Source organism: Scatophagus argus, chromosome 22, assembly GCF_020382885.2.
Source record: "Scatophagus argus isolate fScaArg1 chromosome 22, fScaArg1.pri, whole genome shotgun sequence".
Classification (NCBI taxonomy): Eukaryota; Metazoa; Chordata; class Actinopteri; family Scatophagidae; genus Scatophagus; species Scatophagus argus.
Window position 1 is genome coordinate 6,422,657 of NC_058514.1, and position 14,510 is coordinate 6,437,166.

Below are 14,510 nucleotides of genomic sequence, written 5' to 3' on the forward strand. Positions count from 1 at the left end.
ATGTTCTGTTTCAGCGGATGTGAGCACTGCTCGCAAAGAAGAGAAAGTCTTTCCCTTCAAAAATGCTGTTTTCTGTAAAAAAAAAAGGGGGCAAGTTCACCCAAACGATTGCTTTAAAATGAATAGTTGGTCATCGTCAAAGCAGCACCAATATGGATATTTTATTGAAAGTAAACAAAAGTAAAAGGAAACAATGCACTTCTCATACAGAGATCTCAGCGCTGCAAGGCTAAAAATAGAAAAGCTTTGTGTCATGTACACGACATAAACTGCACAATTTGTAACCACAATAAAGAAAAAAAGCAGCCAGACAAAACCAGGAACTGGCCTCTGATCGACCCAGTTCCTTATGTGACCGTCAGACACACCTCAGAGTTGAATCAGTAAATTTTGGTCTCTAGTGCAGGAGAAAATGTGTGTCTTACAGCCCAGCAATGGCTAAAATGACTCAGAAATTAGGGTCATTTCATTACAGGCCAACAACTCAGTGGCTCACACACCTTGACAAACTGCTATTCTGCATACAGTAACCAACTCGTGGGCTGGAAGGAAACAAGGTGCTGATGGGGGAGGAGAGCCAAACCTTCAAGGTCAAGGAACGGTGACATGCAGAGACTTACTTTACATAAGGAACATAAAGGTCACTTGCCTTTTGATGGATTGACCTCTGATTAATCTAAACTCCAGACAGATTAGAGTCAACAAAGGCTTTGAGGCCCTTAACTACAGTGAAGTGAAAGGAAACACATTACTGAAGTAAGTTAAATTAAAATCTCAGGAAGTAAAGAAAACAAATAAAGAAACCTGTTATTTAATCAGTGAAGAATTTTCCTCATCACGTCAAGAATCAACAATTTTATTTCACAAAGCACCAAATGGCCAAATGGGTGCCCCTACAGGGCTGAACAGCTTGATTTAATCACAACTGGGTTGCAGAAATGTTTTCAACTGAGCCCTTTCTCAACCCTTCTTTCATCTACTGACCGAAGATACCCATTTATTTCCCAGTAAATAAAGTGTGATAATCTTGATCATGGACTTGAGCCTGAGCATACATTCTTTCCAAGGAAACCTCCAAGCCTCTGATGAAACTTGTGAAAAAATAGCACAACATATACTGCAAAAACCAAAATACAGCCTTTTTCTTTTCCAGTGCCACTCATCTGTACTTGCGGGAGATAAACAGGTAGTAGCTCAGAACAGATATACATTCCCAACACGTATTAGCATTTAACATGTTCGATGTGCAGCAGTATGAAGTCAGTTGTCCAACTCAAAGTGCAAAATATCTACATAATGTTCAAGCTAAAATAAAGTAATAAAGTGCAACAGGGTTCAGCACTCCCCTCTGCATGTACTGATAATGCACTTATAAAAAACATTATTAAATTCTATTTTGGGGCTTATACATATGTAATACGTTCCATCAACTGCCTATAAGGAGATAAGATCTTTATACGCCTTGCTTTAATTATGTCACTTATCTCTTTTCCTGTACGACTCACTGAGAGAGCTCCTTCGCCTCAGCACCCGTGTGGTGGGTCAAGTTAGAGTGTCCAGACTCGGTAATCATGCATAATTTAGGTTTATTTAATCCACCTTGTTTATGTTGGATTTCAATACCGCTGATGTGCGTAACTTACACATTTTCCCACCTGCAGCGTCTACAGCCATCCAAGAGAGGGATCTTCCTTTAGGAATTGCCTCTCCCAAGCTTTTATCCACTTTCTTAGCTTTTTTTTTGGCAGGGTTTTCCTTCTCTTCATGGGGAGCTCGGATTGGGGTGTGAACTGCTGTTGCTGTTGTTGAGATATGTGAGACTGGGCTTCACTTTCAGCCCCACCAACGTAATTTGTACTTTTTCAGTTACTCATTCACACAATGAGCCTTTAAACCCCTCAAATACTGTATCATATTATGATTATCCTTCCTCCAGCAGTACAGTTGTTGCCTCCTGTGTCGTCAGTCAGTCAAATGTGGAGACAGGCAGCAGTCCTCCACCGAACAGCTGGGCTAAAAGTCTGCGTGGTTCTTTTTTAATCCCCCGTGCCCCAATGCAGGGCTCTGTAATAATGTACAGGAAGTCATTAAGAGTCAGCAGTGTCAGCTCACTTCCATGTGGCAGCAACAGGGCGAACGCCTGCAGTCCCCTTGGTGCCCTTTGACCCCAGGGACTGACCCGAGCGGCTCCGCAGGTCACGCTCGGCATTCTCGCTCTGCGCCTGCTCCTCGTCGTACCTGGTGACACACAGAGCCAATCGGGAGACAGAGGAATCATGCAGTGAAGGAATGCCACGCAAAAGCACTTCCCGCTGACCCCGCTCTTTGCCTTAACATGGACCACGGGGTGTGCAAACAAGGTGCTTTACTCAGACAACACCGCCCTGCTACGTCTCTTATCTCTTAAGCCCACTTTGCCCTCGCTATTGTGTTTGAACAATTGAGCTGTACGCTTCTGATAGCTCAGTTGGTAGAGAAGAGGACTGTAGTGGGTACACCAGGTATCCTTAGATTGCTGGTTTGGATCTGGCTTGAGGGACTTGCTTTTGACTTTGTATTGTGGAATAAAGCCTGAAAGAATGAGTGTAGTATGCAATGATTAAAAAAAAAATATTACTGTAGTTGAGAAAGAGGAATAATGGAGTCATTTCCTCCCTCTGGTTGGCTTTGCTTAGACTACGCAAACGAAGCGCTAACACGCTCTCTGCACTAATGTCAGACGGCCGCTGAACATACCATGTGAGTTATGACCCAGGAGTAACTATTTCTGACTGAGTAGTGGTTCTCAACAACAGGCCTCGTCCGCTTTAACTCAGCCAAACATAACCAATGTGTCTTCTATCATTCGCAGCTGCCGTGTGTTGGTGCTGCGTTCTCTACATGACTGTTTTTTTAAAAAACTACAATCACTAAAAGCCACCTCCTTCGAGCCGGATTTGAACCAGCGACCTAAGGATGTCAGCTGTAGCCACTACAGTCCTCCGCTCTACCAACTGAGCTATCGAAGGGTGACAAACAGCCTCACACACTAATGTGACAATGCGCACTTACAGGATTTACCAACTTTATTGTTGTATTCTAAAAGTTAATGTCATAACATGTAAACACAATTTATCAAGACATGAACCTTGTGAAAAATAAAGCCACTTGAGTTAAATAGTTAAAGTCAATTATTTACAGCATATTTTAGAAGTGTGTTGTGCTTTTCCTGTTTTATTCTACTTGAACAGTGCATGTCTACATATGACTGAACAGTGAGAATGGAAGGAGGAAAACACATGCTCATGTGTCACCAGTAGAACCATGTTTTGTGAGCTAAGATAACACGAATCTCAAAGGTGAGATAGTGTCCTTGTTACAGGCGTTGCTCTGCAACACAGTCAAAAGCAAGTCCTTCGAGCCGGATTTGAACCAGCGACCTAAGGATGGCTACGTCACCCACTACAGTCCTCCGCTCTACCAACTGAGCTATCGAAGGGCTTAAAGCCAGCTTCAAATAGATAACAGGCTGAGTTTAGTAAACAGGGAACGTTTAGCCTCTCTGCGACCCCTCTGCCCTCACTTTGGCTGTCTGAAGTTGCCGAGTTTGTCTGACCGGTAACTTTTAATGGCACTCACAGGACTTGATAGTTGCCCAGGGCCTCTCGGGGCGGGCTGCGATTCCAGCGGCAGTCTGGGATGTCCCCGTTGGGCGTGACGATGTTGAGAGTGTCGTTGATGAGGTTGTATTTCAGGATGCGGTCATTGGCTGTGCTGGAGGTCAGCGAGGGAGAGGCATTGACCTGAGCATGACGCAGACAAACAAAGTTTCATTTACATTTGAAGAGAAGTTAGTGTTGCACCACAAGACATGTAGAATATCTGCAATCATGTTAAAAGTGGGCAGAGCTTAAAAATGGATTGTAGACAGATCCCCATATAGAAGCTCTTATCAAGCAGGAAATCCTCCTGCTAATGTGCCTTAACAGCTGTGCTCATAAGCATTCATACACTCAAAGAAAACTTCACACACATTAGAAAAACTTACACTAAAGTGCCCAGTGAGAGAGAGGGAAATGAAAGAAAGCTTCTCGGCTTTCGTTATGCCCTGTTTACCTGTTAATGAGAGTTGGATACCTGCAGGAATAATGAACAAAGGAGTAAGTTTGTGCAAGTTTGTGGCACATGTTTCTTCAGTCACTCGGTGAGGACCATTTATGCCCTACAACCAGATTCATGTTGCCCAAAATAGATCAGATTGGTGTCTGTTAACAGAAATAGTTCAGACCTAGCCTGGAAACCCAGCAACGCAGTGTACGGCTGTCAAAATGAGTCCAGTGAGATGTGGCAGTCACATAATAAGCTCAGTGTTTAGGATGTAAAATAAAACACAATACAGAGGCATCCTATTTTAAGTTTGAACACCAGCTAAACAGTATCTGGAGCTATGTTTTTTTAACTGCTGAATATGAAGAGGCACACAGCCAAACACGTATGCACAAAGATCAGCCTCAAGGGCATTTAAAGTTGCTTAATGCTAAAGACAAAGGAACACACAGTCACTGTGTAAGTACGTTGAGGATCTTTGGGCTTTTCAAATATGCAAAGAGCGTCTTCAGGATCAACGAGAAGAGAGGTTACATTTTAGAGAAATAAACCCTTCAATCAGAGTTTGTAGGCATGTTCAAATTGCTCACCTCGATAAGCCACGGCTTGAGCTTGTCATCAATAATGATGTCATACCCGTAACACTCGAAGCAGTGCTTGTCATTGTTCATCACAGGCTGCAAGACGGAGAAGACAGACACTAGATCAGCAAGAGGAACTGGCCTCAATTTGTGGGTGATTGTGATATGCCAGGAACTTTCTAATGCAATACAGAATGATTCAGCAGAGAAAAGTTTTTGCAAACTATCAGAATTAAAATCTACCAGAGAACATGAATATATTAGCACACAGATGAGTCACATAACTTAGCAGAAAAGGGATGTGCGCATTAAGCTGAGTGCACTGTTGTGCTAAGAACATAAAGATACCAACAGCTGTGTGTTTCTAAATGCTGGTCTGCTTAAATTAGTAACAGCCCAATGCTAAAAACAGCTTCAAAAAAGGCAGTTTCAAAAAGGCAGCTGCTGTGTGTTGGTGCTGCGTTCTCTACATGACTGTTTTTACAATTCTACAATCACTAAAAGCCACCTCCTTCGAGCCGGATTTGAACCAGCGACCTAAGGATGCCTGCTACTGCCACTACAGTCCTCCGCTCTACCAACTGAGCTATCGAAGGGATTAGAACATACCACAGAAAGATAACAACATGAGCATAGCAACAGGACAAAGCAAAGCTTTACTCCGATAAATCAGTCCTACAATTCTTGTAATTTTGCAGTGCCACATATGTAACATGTTGTGTTACATCTGTGCTTTGCATTAAACAGACGATATGCTTACAGCCACGGCCTTCAGTGACTGCACCACGATCCAGTGTATCTGGTCAAACAGTCGGTTTGTCACCTCCTTGCCTCTGGTGCTTTCTAGGTACAGACGGAGGTTACTGACCGTCCACTTGCCTCCGTGGACGTGGTTGTAATCATCCTGTGTTCAAGATACAAACTCAGACACTTAAATGATGGAAACATGATTTTGTGAAATTATAAATCTATCCAACAGAAAACTCCCCCGATTCCCCAGCACACTAGCATGCTTTTGTATAAAGTTTGGATTTAGCTTTTTAGGTTTTTATCTTTTGAAGGGGGTCCAGTGTTTTCGGCGCTTGACCCATACTAGGAACTAAAAGTCAGGATATTACATCCACTGCTGCCTCATGAGACCCCAACCAGTTGCTGGAATGTCCCTTTCATATCCAGTATAACCTAAAGCTCACTTACTGATACTAAAAGCTGATTTAAAACACTACGTTCGAACAGCAGTCATTAGCAGCCATACAGGATGAGATACAGACTTACCCCATGTTTTTGGATGGCCACATTGGTGAGGTGAACGAACATGTTGTCCAGTTCACTGGTGCTGGGTGTGTACTTGACTGTGCAGAACCTGCAGAAGCCAAGCTTGTACCTGAGAATCAAACCACAGAAGAGATTTCAGTCAAGCAGTTCTTGTCATTACTCACAAACACATAACTCATTACTGCTAGTGTTCAGCAGTTTCAGCGCTCACATGTAGCATTTCAGAGGCCGATATGTGGTCACCAGAACGTAGAGACGCAGGTCAAACTTCTTCCCTCCTATCAGCAGAGGGTTGTCGATGTACAGGGAGATGACGTAGGCCTCTTTGCCACTGGATGCTGCTACAAACCTGGAGGTGATAAGCAAGAAGCAAACTGTGAACAAACCAAAGAGGAAAGAGAACACATGGCACCATGCAAATCTATGCAAAGAGTAACCGCCTCACATGAAGTGTTTACTGTTACTGTGTGATGTCTTCGGTAACTCACGTGGAGGTGCGGCTGTCTCTGGACCACTTCTTGATCTGGGACAGTTTGTTGATGAGGAAGATGCCTTTTCCCTGAGCCTTCCCGCAGGGCTTCATGATCCAAGTGCTGGATGGGTTCTTGCGGAACTCCTCCACAAAGAGATTATAGTCGGCAGGGAGCATGAAAGTCACGGGGACAAAATCTGCACGAAGCATAGAGCAAACAGTTGAACATATTCAGAACAGCGCGGCCTCTCCGTGTTTTGTGAGGAAGACAATGGAGCAGGTGTACATTTCTACACACATCCAATATGCACCTAAATAAATGTATTTTCCGTTCTCGTCCTTCTCTGCCAACGGACTGCCTTCCTTCTCCAGCTCCTTGCGGTAACGTTTGATGTTCTTGATCATCAGGTCCTTCCTGGTCAGCTCGTAGTGGTTGGGGAAGTGGTTAACCATCTGGTCATCTGACAGACGATAGCCGGTGTCCACGCTGAACACATTTCGGATGGTCTGGATGCTCATCCTACATGCGAGTAAACATTTATTATAGTGATTTAAGGAGCCTGGAGCCTAGAAATAAGCTTGGTGACATACCTAATATTCATTAATGGACAGTTCCTAAGTATAAAGTAGATAAGATGCTTCTAATTTAGCAGAATATTTCCATAAAGATTCTGTCATTTACCTGACCAGTTAAGTCTCTTGCTACCTTTTATATCCATATATCACATAAAAAGATAAAAGATAACATAAAAGATGAAAACAGTGGTTTTTTAAATCTTTTTGGCTTGTGTGACGCATGTCAATAAAGAAGAGTCTTACTGGAAACATATGTTTCAGATGTCTTCACCAATGAGATGCTCACGTCAGACGATTTGATTTCAATAATTATTTGAGGCCAAAAGATGTAAAATTTCCCCACGTTTCACAAAAAGGACTTGGATTAGAGAAAAACTCATAATAATACTATAAAATTGTGGACAAAGTAGTTTGTTTTTGCCTCTTTCTAACCTCAAGAATTATCTCACAGCGCCACATACTGATCTTGTGAATGTTTGTTTGAATTTTTAATTATTTTTTTTACAGATTGGTGTTGGTACTTAAGTAATGTAGATGAAAAACCCACCAGTAGAAATTCCAGTCCTCGTTTTCTGAGACCGGAATCCATTCTCTCTTCTCAAAGTTGTTGATGAGCACTGATTTCTCAATATCTGTCACCCACTTCACCTTACCGGCCATGGTGCCCCCCACTAGGGTGGAGCACAATACAACAGGTAATAAACAGACGGAAAAGCAGATAAACAATATAGCGTATTGTCTGTCCGCTCAATATAGTAAAATGCAATGAAAAACTGGGGGGAATGCATGCAGCTACCATGCATCTAAGCCATCACCTACCTGCAAATCAATGTGAGGAAACAGCCAGTCATCAGCATCAGCTAGCCGGGCAGGCTCGGTTAGCAGGCTGCTGAGCCCTCCCTGGACTGCTGCAGAGGCTGGGCGGACATCACCCACTCAGTGATGCAATCTCATCCGATTGTCGCTATTTAACCTCATAGCGAAACACGTCGGCAGGACTGTTTTTTTGCAACAGCTAACGACATAAAACTGCCTTCATGTTAGCGGTTTTATTGCTAACAAGCTAAATTTATTGACTGAGGGCGTCGTGAAGCCGGACACAGTGACGAAACGCCCACAACTGTCAAACTACTCTTCACAATAAAAGTCTAAGTTATTGAAACGCAACAGCATATACATGACACAACCTTACTATGCGACTGAATGAAAATGTAGAGAAATTTCTGAACGAGAAATATCTCAAGAGCATTAGCAAACGACGTCGTTGTGTGCTTGGAGAATAACCTAGCAACGGAGGACGCAGTGATGTCATTGCAGGCTGTCATTACCACATTTTACCAGCAGGTGTCAGTGTTCGACTATTTATGGAATTTATACTGGCTTTACATACACGCATATAAACGCTTTCCGTAAACATCAAATGATTATCCGTTGAAAAAATGAGAAATATTGAAATGAGCAGGCCCATACCATTAATATTTCAGTAATAGACATTATCAGAAATATTAAGTGTCCAATCTAATTGTCTATCTGTTGGTATTGTGGAAAATTAAATATTGTAAAAATATTTATATAACAAATACATTTGCATAACAAAATAAATAATTAGAATAATAATAGCTCGCTAAAGCTAAAAGAAAATCTTCTGTTCTTGTTTTTTTGAACATATGTGATGGGCATGCTGCCCCCTTGTGGTCATGGTTAGTAGCAGCAGGTAAGGGCGTGGCCAATCATATTTGTGGCAGTTACCTGAGAGCAACGAGATTAAAGGACGCTGCTGTAAGTACAGGAAAACACTTTGCGAAAATTTCTTTATTTTATTTTCGCCAAGACTATTCAATAATAATGTCTTTATGTCTGTTACAGGGCGGCGTCTACTTTAATCTACATAAAAGGTAGGTTTTACTTTCTTTTCTGTAGTGCACGCACCTGTTTTACTGTCTGGACGGGATCATTTCTGTTGGTTTAGATATCTAAATATCATTCCTGCACGACACACCATGTTTTTTAATTTGTAGATGTGGTTAAAATTCACTCATATCTGCGGATTTTATGCGTAATTCAATATGTCTGATGTTCAAAACGACCTTTGCTTTGGGTGAGAAGGATGACTTCATCTCTTTGTTATGACAATACGGGCAGAAGCCTTTAGGCTATTACATGATTAATACCCAGAAATGTCCTCCTCTAGGCTATTATTATGGAGCCCAGGCTATGTTTACATTGTCAAACCTCTCACATTTAGGGGTATATTTTGATAATAAGATAAGATAAGATAAGATAATCCTTCATTAGTCCCATAACTGGGAAATTACAGTATTACAGCAGCAAACAGGATATAGAGGGTGCAAAGCATGCAAGGATAAGGGAAGGATGTGCATTCAAAAAGAATAAATACACAGGAAACAAGTACCTGCAGCTGTACACAGTACAGAAAAGAAGAAAGACTATTTACACTAGAGTCCCTCAAATTATGATTAGTGGATGAATTATTGCACAGATCTGTTTCAGGGACTAAGTATGTAGGTACTGATCCTTGTAGTAGTGTTACATGAGTAAGGATTATATAATAAATTGGTACAGACAATCTTAGGATACACTCAGGGAAATCATTATCAGTAAGTTATTGTAATTAACCTTTGAACAAACACATAAAGCTTAGTAAGTAGAAGTACAAGTAGAGTCCTTGGGGTCAGTGATGTTTTATCTTTTCTTGGCAGAGACATAGGAGCAGTTTGGTTGATTTGAGTTATGAAAATGGGGCATTTGCATTAAGGCACATGAGTGCAAGCACAACAGGAACTGGTATGAGGACAGGTGCACATAGGAGGGAACAAACCTGTAACAAATAACCAGTTTAACAAGTCCAGCAAGTTGTAAAGCCAGCCATAAAGGTAGATTATATGTATGGTTAAAAAAACAGTCATGTTCAAGAGGAAACACACCTTTGAGGCGTTATAAAGGTAGTAATGTGTCGACAACCGTTGGACTTGATCCAACAGGTGATGTCATCCCTTTAAACCTAGGAAAGCCTGTTTCATCCACCTGGATTTTCTCCCCGGTAACACAGCCGCCACCTATCCTGGTCACATGACCTAGTATTTACACAACCCATTTATGAACGTTGGAGTCAAGCAAAGATAATACACAAACACTGTCAAACCAGCGAGCCATTTTTCTGCCCTGCGTGGCCAATTAAGTTCTTGGCACTCCACTTCCATGTACTTATCTGACTAATTTGCATAATACTGGTTGTCTTCTCAGAAAACAAGATGGTGGAACAAACAAGGCAGCCGAGTCGTGTCGTCTCCCTCCAGGCTGGACCTGGTGAGGTGGACACTGGCACTGTGTTTGATGTGAACCTCAGGTACAGCACAGTACAGGCATATCCGCACAACACACCATAATAACAACAGCGTGCAGCTCGGACAGGCCACACCTCAGGCAACGGACCGCATGGGATCAGTTGTACCAAACACAAACAATGTATAAAAAAGACTTTTGTTCGGAGAATCACTTAACAGTCATGTCTGTTGCTCCTTCAGGGTCAATGACAGAGCTGCACGAGCTTTGGGGCGCCAGCTGGCTGTAATTGGAGACCAGCTGGCCCGGGAATGGGCCAGCAGAGAGCCAAACTGGCTACCAACTGCTCTCCACATGTTGAGACCTGCTCAAGCACTGACCAGGACCATTTATCGGTACAAAATCAGAGAAGAAAAAGAAAAGCATCTTTCCCCACAGCGGACTGGCTGTTGGGACACTATAACCCCGTGCTGTTCTCTTTCAGGGACATCCACAGTCAGTTATGGGGCTTCCAGGGCCTGTCTGCAGCAGTGAAGGCCTGGATAGTCAGCTCTGCACCTGGGCAGGGGATCCTCAGAGGCGACACCTGGGCAGCCTGGGTAACACTCGATCACTGTGGTGTCACATCTGTGTCTCAGCTAACGTTTTGCTAAGCCCTTGCCCACCTTTAGTTCTCGTACAGTTTGGTTATGTTTACAAAAAATGTCAGTGGAGACACAATTATAAAGCTGTGTACCTCTCTTTTGTTGCTCCGGAGTTCACAAAACACTAGTTTGTACTTTCATTTCACAGGTGGCCAATTTTAAACGAGCAGCCTGCCCTGGCTGGACCAGAGGAGTGCTGGTGACTGTGGCACTGGTGGCCGCAGTGACGCTTTTGGTGCACTGCGGGCAGAACGGAAAGCCTAAAGGGCCATAAATACGCCATCGATATATGTGACAAAAATAACGTTTGCAAATGATTTGACAGTTATTTCTAATTGATTTGTTTCTGCTGTTTACTTTGATTTCTCTTTTTATACTATTTTTCAGGATCGGTATTGAAGTTGACATTGTATGGCTGGAAACAGGAGAGAAAAACAAGCTGTAGAATTTGCCAGGGTCATACGTGCGTAAATTGTTTAAATCTGTTCTACAGTGTTGGCCAGCATATTGTAGCAGTGACATGTTTGTTCACAGTTGTATTAATGTACAAAAGCCTGTTTCTAGTGACTGGACTGTTGCTGGCCTGCAGTCTTTTCATATTAATTTCCTGCTGGATTTAAAAGGCCAAAATTGTTACAAATGACGAGTAGCCTTGCTTAATATAAAAAATGAAGGGAGCTGGACTTTCTGTGTCAGATATGAAAGTGCTTTTTCTCATGTGATGCAAATAAACTTCAAATTGATGACATTTTGTTGTCTCATTCATTTAAAAAAATCATTTACATAACAAGATAATAACAACCAAAGAAGACAATCAGAAGCAGCCACAGGAGCTTCCAGTCAAGTTGTTTCCATCACATTATCAGTCTTCATTAGCTGTGACTTTCATGTTTGTGTAATTTAGGAAGGCCTTCCTGTTACACTTTTGAAGCGTGGAGCCGAGCTGCCGTCCCGGGCCGACCTCGTAGGTGTGAGGGAACTTCTGTCCCTGCGTCCTCTCGTAGATCTCGTGCAGAGTTTGCTCCCACTTCACGGGCGACACCAGCTGCTTCGCCAGCTGCCTGCGGACGTGGCTCTCGTTCATGTAGCGTTTTCCATCCACGTTGGAGTACACGCTGATCTCAGGACGACGAATCTGAACAGAAGAGAAATCCAGGCGTCAGAAGACAAGATCTGAGTCAGTTAAGGTGCGCAAGCAACATGGCTGTTGGTAAGGTGTGAAATTATTACACTGAAAATGGATTGAAATCAAAATCAGCATCCAAGCACAGTACACAATCAGTGGATTAATGAAAGGTTTTTATTGGCCGTCATTTCTTTTCTCCCATGGTGTCATATTTTCGTGAGTTCGACTGACCTCCACCTGTCTGAGCACCTCTCTCAAGGGTTCAACAGCCGACTGCATCAGCTCAGTGTGAAAAGCCCCGCTGACAGGAAGAGGTTTGGTCCTCATGAAATTGAGATGTCTGGAGTTTTGCTGGAGGAAATCCAGAGCCTGGAGAGACAAACATCATATAAGGAGTCCAGGACGGCTCTGCCAACCTTTGTCTTTAAGGAAACTGCAAGACACTTAGGACGCTGTTCTTTAAACAAAACCACAAGAACGTGAAGGACTTTTTTGGAATCAATATCTTCGCAGCTGTTAATGCTCCATACCTTTTGGTGTCCTGCGACGACCCTCCCATCAGGGAACAGATAGTTGGCCACAGAGCAGACAGGCTCCTCTATCCCTTGGCTTTTGCAGTACTCTTTAGCCTGCACACAGGCATATTTATACTGGGCCTGCGGTCGACCAATGACTGACAACATCCCGCTAGGAACCAGCTCTGATGCTTTCTGCATGGCCTCTGCACGTACCTTCACTGCATACAGAGCTAGAAGACAGAGGAGTAATTATGAAATATGGATTTACAAAGCTTTTAAGTGAGCAACATCTTTGTTGTCATGTCCAGTCATGTTCACCTTCTGCAAAGTTCATGGAACCAGAAAAAACCAGGGCAGCAAATTCCCCAACGCTGAAACCTGCGGCGGCAACGCACATCTCAACGACCTGTGGACGGACGAGTAAAAGCACGAGACACTCATGTGAGCCAACGTGGACGAGGAACAGCCAAGTCTTGTAAAAGACACCGCGTGAGTGCCCCTGAGTCCGTCACAGGTAAGAAAACGCCTCTGATGGGACATTTACTGAAGTGCTGCATTCAAGGGCAAGTTTGAGGTGTTTTACTTTAGAGTACTGAAATTTTACAGTACCGGTACTTCTACTCTATTACAAAAAGGAAATATAGTTCTGCTACATTTTTCTGACATCTAGTTATGAGTTATCCAACAGTATGTAAAGTAACGAAAAATTATTTGTCAAGATATTATTACCAAGATTAGACTAATATTTGTTTTTCTTTGTAATTTAAGTTTATGTGTGTGGTACAGAAGCCAAAATTTTCAGTATTGGAAAAAAAACCCACAAAAATCCCGCATTTGACTTGAAAAAAAACCCCATATTTATAATATTTTTCTTTATAAACAGCTTATCGACCAAATATTTCATTCATAATTTCCAGATAATTTGACTAAACTGACAGCCACCTTGGGCTTTTCATGGTTGAGCTTCTCCACCGCAGCCAGTGAGGTGACAAACACCGCCGGCTGGCAGTGAACCGTCTTCATCAGATCCTCCTCGGGTCCGTCCAGGCACAGGGACAGCAGGTCGTACCCGAGGACCTTCTGGGCTACCGTGAACATTTCTTTGACGTTTGGGTACTTCAACAGTCCTCTGGCCATGCCCACAAACTGGCTGCCCTGGCCGGGGAAGAGCAGCACGGAGCGTTCGTCGGGGTCCTTTCTGGGCCTCCTCTGCATCACCGTGGTGGGCTCGCTGTCCGGGAGAGGAGCGGGGGGTTCGGGGGGAGGGTGGCGGGTTTCATCCTGGGAGAAAGGCTGGTTGGTGGACAGTCTCCTGCTCAGAGAAACCAGTGACCCGACCTTCCTCTTGGAGGTTGCCGTCAGGCTGGAAACCACTGATGCCAACATGGCGGACTCCTCACCTAATGGCGTCTTCGCGGATTAAGACAGATCCATAATCCTCCTGGAACAAAAAACTTTGAGTAATTTACAAAGAAACTCAACTTTGTTTTCGTCTGTCTCAGGGACAGCCTGTCTACAATCCGCATGACACAGTCCTGAAAGCCGCCATGTTGACGTGACGTAACCTTCGTCATATTTTTTTTCCGGGTTGCTGTTGAGGGTTCTCCCTGCTGCAGCGCCACCTGTAGGTCACTTTATGTCATGACGTTAATTGGTAAAGTTATAGTACAAATTAGAGTGAATTTACCTCGTCACCTCCTTAATCAGTGGGGCAGACAGTATTCAGATGATTTACTTAAGCAGAAGTAATAAAACCACTTTATTGTAGTTGGTTGAATTGAAAATTACTTTTATTTTGTTTTTTACATCACTGCAACTAATGATTATTGTCAAATATCAATTAATCTTATTGTTATCTCAATTAAGTTAGTGTTTAGTTTGTAAAAATTCAGAAAATAATGCTTGTTTTGTCCATCCAATATTGCAAAC

General features: G+C 42.9%; 3 protein-coding genes and 3 non-coding genes across 8 annotated transcripts; 1 reads left to right on the forward strand and 5 right to left on the reverse strand.

Annotated features, from left to right (window-relative positions):
• Window positions 1-136: 136 nt before the first annotated feature.
• ttll1 (tubulin tyrosine ligase-like family, member 1) lies at window positions 137-8,282 on the reverse strand. 3 transcript variants are annotated; one of them, XM_046379520.1, is made up of 11 exons: window positions 7,810-8,282; window positions 7,538-7,661; window positions 6,726-6,934; window positions 6,431-6,611; window positions 6,154-6,291; window positions 5,943-6,051; window positions 5,428-5,571; window positions 4,677-4,763; window positions 3,619-3,782; window positions 2,180-2,238; window positions 137-2,064 (listed from the first exon to the last, which is right to left on the reverse strand). In XM_046379520.1, exons 2-11 carry the CDS (start codon window positions 7,648-7,650, stop codon window positions 1,967-1,969), a joined length of 1,302 nt encoding a protein of 433 aa, XP_046235476.1. In that variant the 5' UTR covers window positions 7,651-7,661; window positions 7,810-8,282; the 3' UTR covers window positions 137-1,966. The 3 variants fall into 3 exon arrangements, with proteins under 3 accessions (XP_046235476.1, XP_046235478.1, XP_046235477.1); XM_046379522.1 differs by lacking the exon at window positions 7,810-8,282 and adding an exon at window positions 7,097-7,116 and having other exon boundaries at window positions 7,534-7,656; XM_046379521.1 differs by having other exon boundaries at window positions 137-2,238; window positions 7,810-8,281.
• trnay-gua lies at window positions 2,922-3,008 on the reverse strand. The gene is given in 2 exon segments: window positions 2,922-2,957; window positions 2,972-3,008. It is a non-coding gene; the product is annotated as a tRNA-Tyr (tRNA).
• trnay-gua lies at window positions 3,392-3,478 on the reverse strand. Its single transcript is given in 2 exon segments — window positions 3,392-3,427; window positions 3,442-3,478. It is a non-coding gene; the product is annotated as a tRNA-Tyr (tRNA).
• Window positions 5,177-5,263, reverse strand: trnay-gua. The gene is given in 2 exon segments: window positions 5,177-5,212; window positions 5,227-5,263. It is a non-coding gene; the product is annotated as a tRNA-Tyr (tRNA).
• Window positions 8,283-8,701: 419 nt separating the features above from the next.
• bik (BCL2 interacting killer) lies at window positions 8,702-11,685 on the forward strand. Its single transcript, XM_046379164.1, has 6 exons — window positions 8,702-8,769; window positions 8,857-8,885; window positions 10,255-10,357; window positions 10,536-10,688; window positions 10,778-10,892; window positions 11,086-11,685. Exons 3-6 carry the CDS (start codon window positions 10,263-10,265, stop codon window positions 11,209-11,211), a joined length of 489 nt encoding a protein of 162 aa, XP_046235120.1. The 5' UTR covers window positions 8,702-8,769; window positions 8,857-8,885; window positions 10,255-10,262; the 3' UTR covers window positions 11,212-11,685.
• On the reverse strand, window positions 11,681-14,186 carry mcat (malonyl CoA:ACP acyltransferase (mitochondrial)). Its single transcript, XM_046379163.1, has 5 exons — window positions 13,524-14,186; window positions 12,900-12,987; window positions 12,594-12,811; window positions 12,295-12,432; window positions 11,681-12,072 (listed from the first exon to the last, which is right to left on the reverse strand). Exons 1-5 carry the CDS (start codon window positions 13,965-13,967, stop codon window positions 11,800-11,802), a joined length of 1,161 nt encoding a protein of 386 aa, XP_046235119.1. The 5' UTR covers window positions 13,968-14,186; the 3' UTR covers window positions 11,681-11,799.
• Between the last annotated feature and the right edge of the window lie 324 nt (window positions 14,187-14,510).

Excerpts from the sequence above, each read along its gene's own strand:
- ttll1 (XM_046379520.1), bottom strand. The coding sequence starts at position 7,650 with ATGGCCGGTAAGGTGAAGTGGGTGACAGATATTGAGAAATCAGTGCTC. Across the intron at positions 6,935-7,537 it reads GAGGACTGGAATTTCTACTG|GATGAGCATCCAGACCATCC; the intron begins GTGGGTTTTTCA and ends ACTCGCATGTAG. Across the intron at positions 3,783-4,676 it reads TCAAGCCGTGGCTTATCGAG|GTCAATGCCTCTCCCTCGCT; the intron begins GTGAGCAATTTG and ends CGTCATGCTCAG.
- bik (XM_046379164.1), top strand. The coding sequence starts at position 10,263 with ATGGTGGAACAAACAAGGCAGCCGAGTCGTGTCGTCTCCCTCCAGGCT. Across the intron at positions 10,689-10,777 it reads CTGACCAGGACCATTTATCG|GGACATCCACAGTCAGTTAT; the intron begins GTACAAAATCAG and ends GTTCTCTTTCAG. Across the intron at positions 10,893-11,085 it reads GCGACACCTGGGCAGCCTGG|GTGGCCAATTTTAAACGAGC; the intron begins GTAACACTCGAT and ends TTCATTTCACAG.
- mcat (XM_046379163.1), bottom strand. The coding sequence starts at position 13,967 with ATGTTGGCATCAGTGGTTTCCAGCCTGACGGCAACCTCCAAGAGGAAG. Across the intron at positions 12,988-13,523 it reads TCAACCATGAAAAGCCCAAG|GTCGTTGAGATGTGCGTTGC; the intron begins GTGGCTGTCAGT and ends GTCCGTCCACAG. Across the intron at positions 12,812-12,899 it reads TTCCATGAACTTTGCAGAAG|CTCTGTATGCAGTGAAGGTA; the intron begins GTGAACATGACT and ends TCTGTCTTCTAG.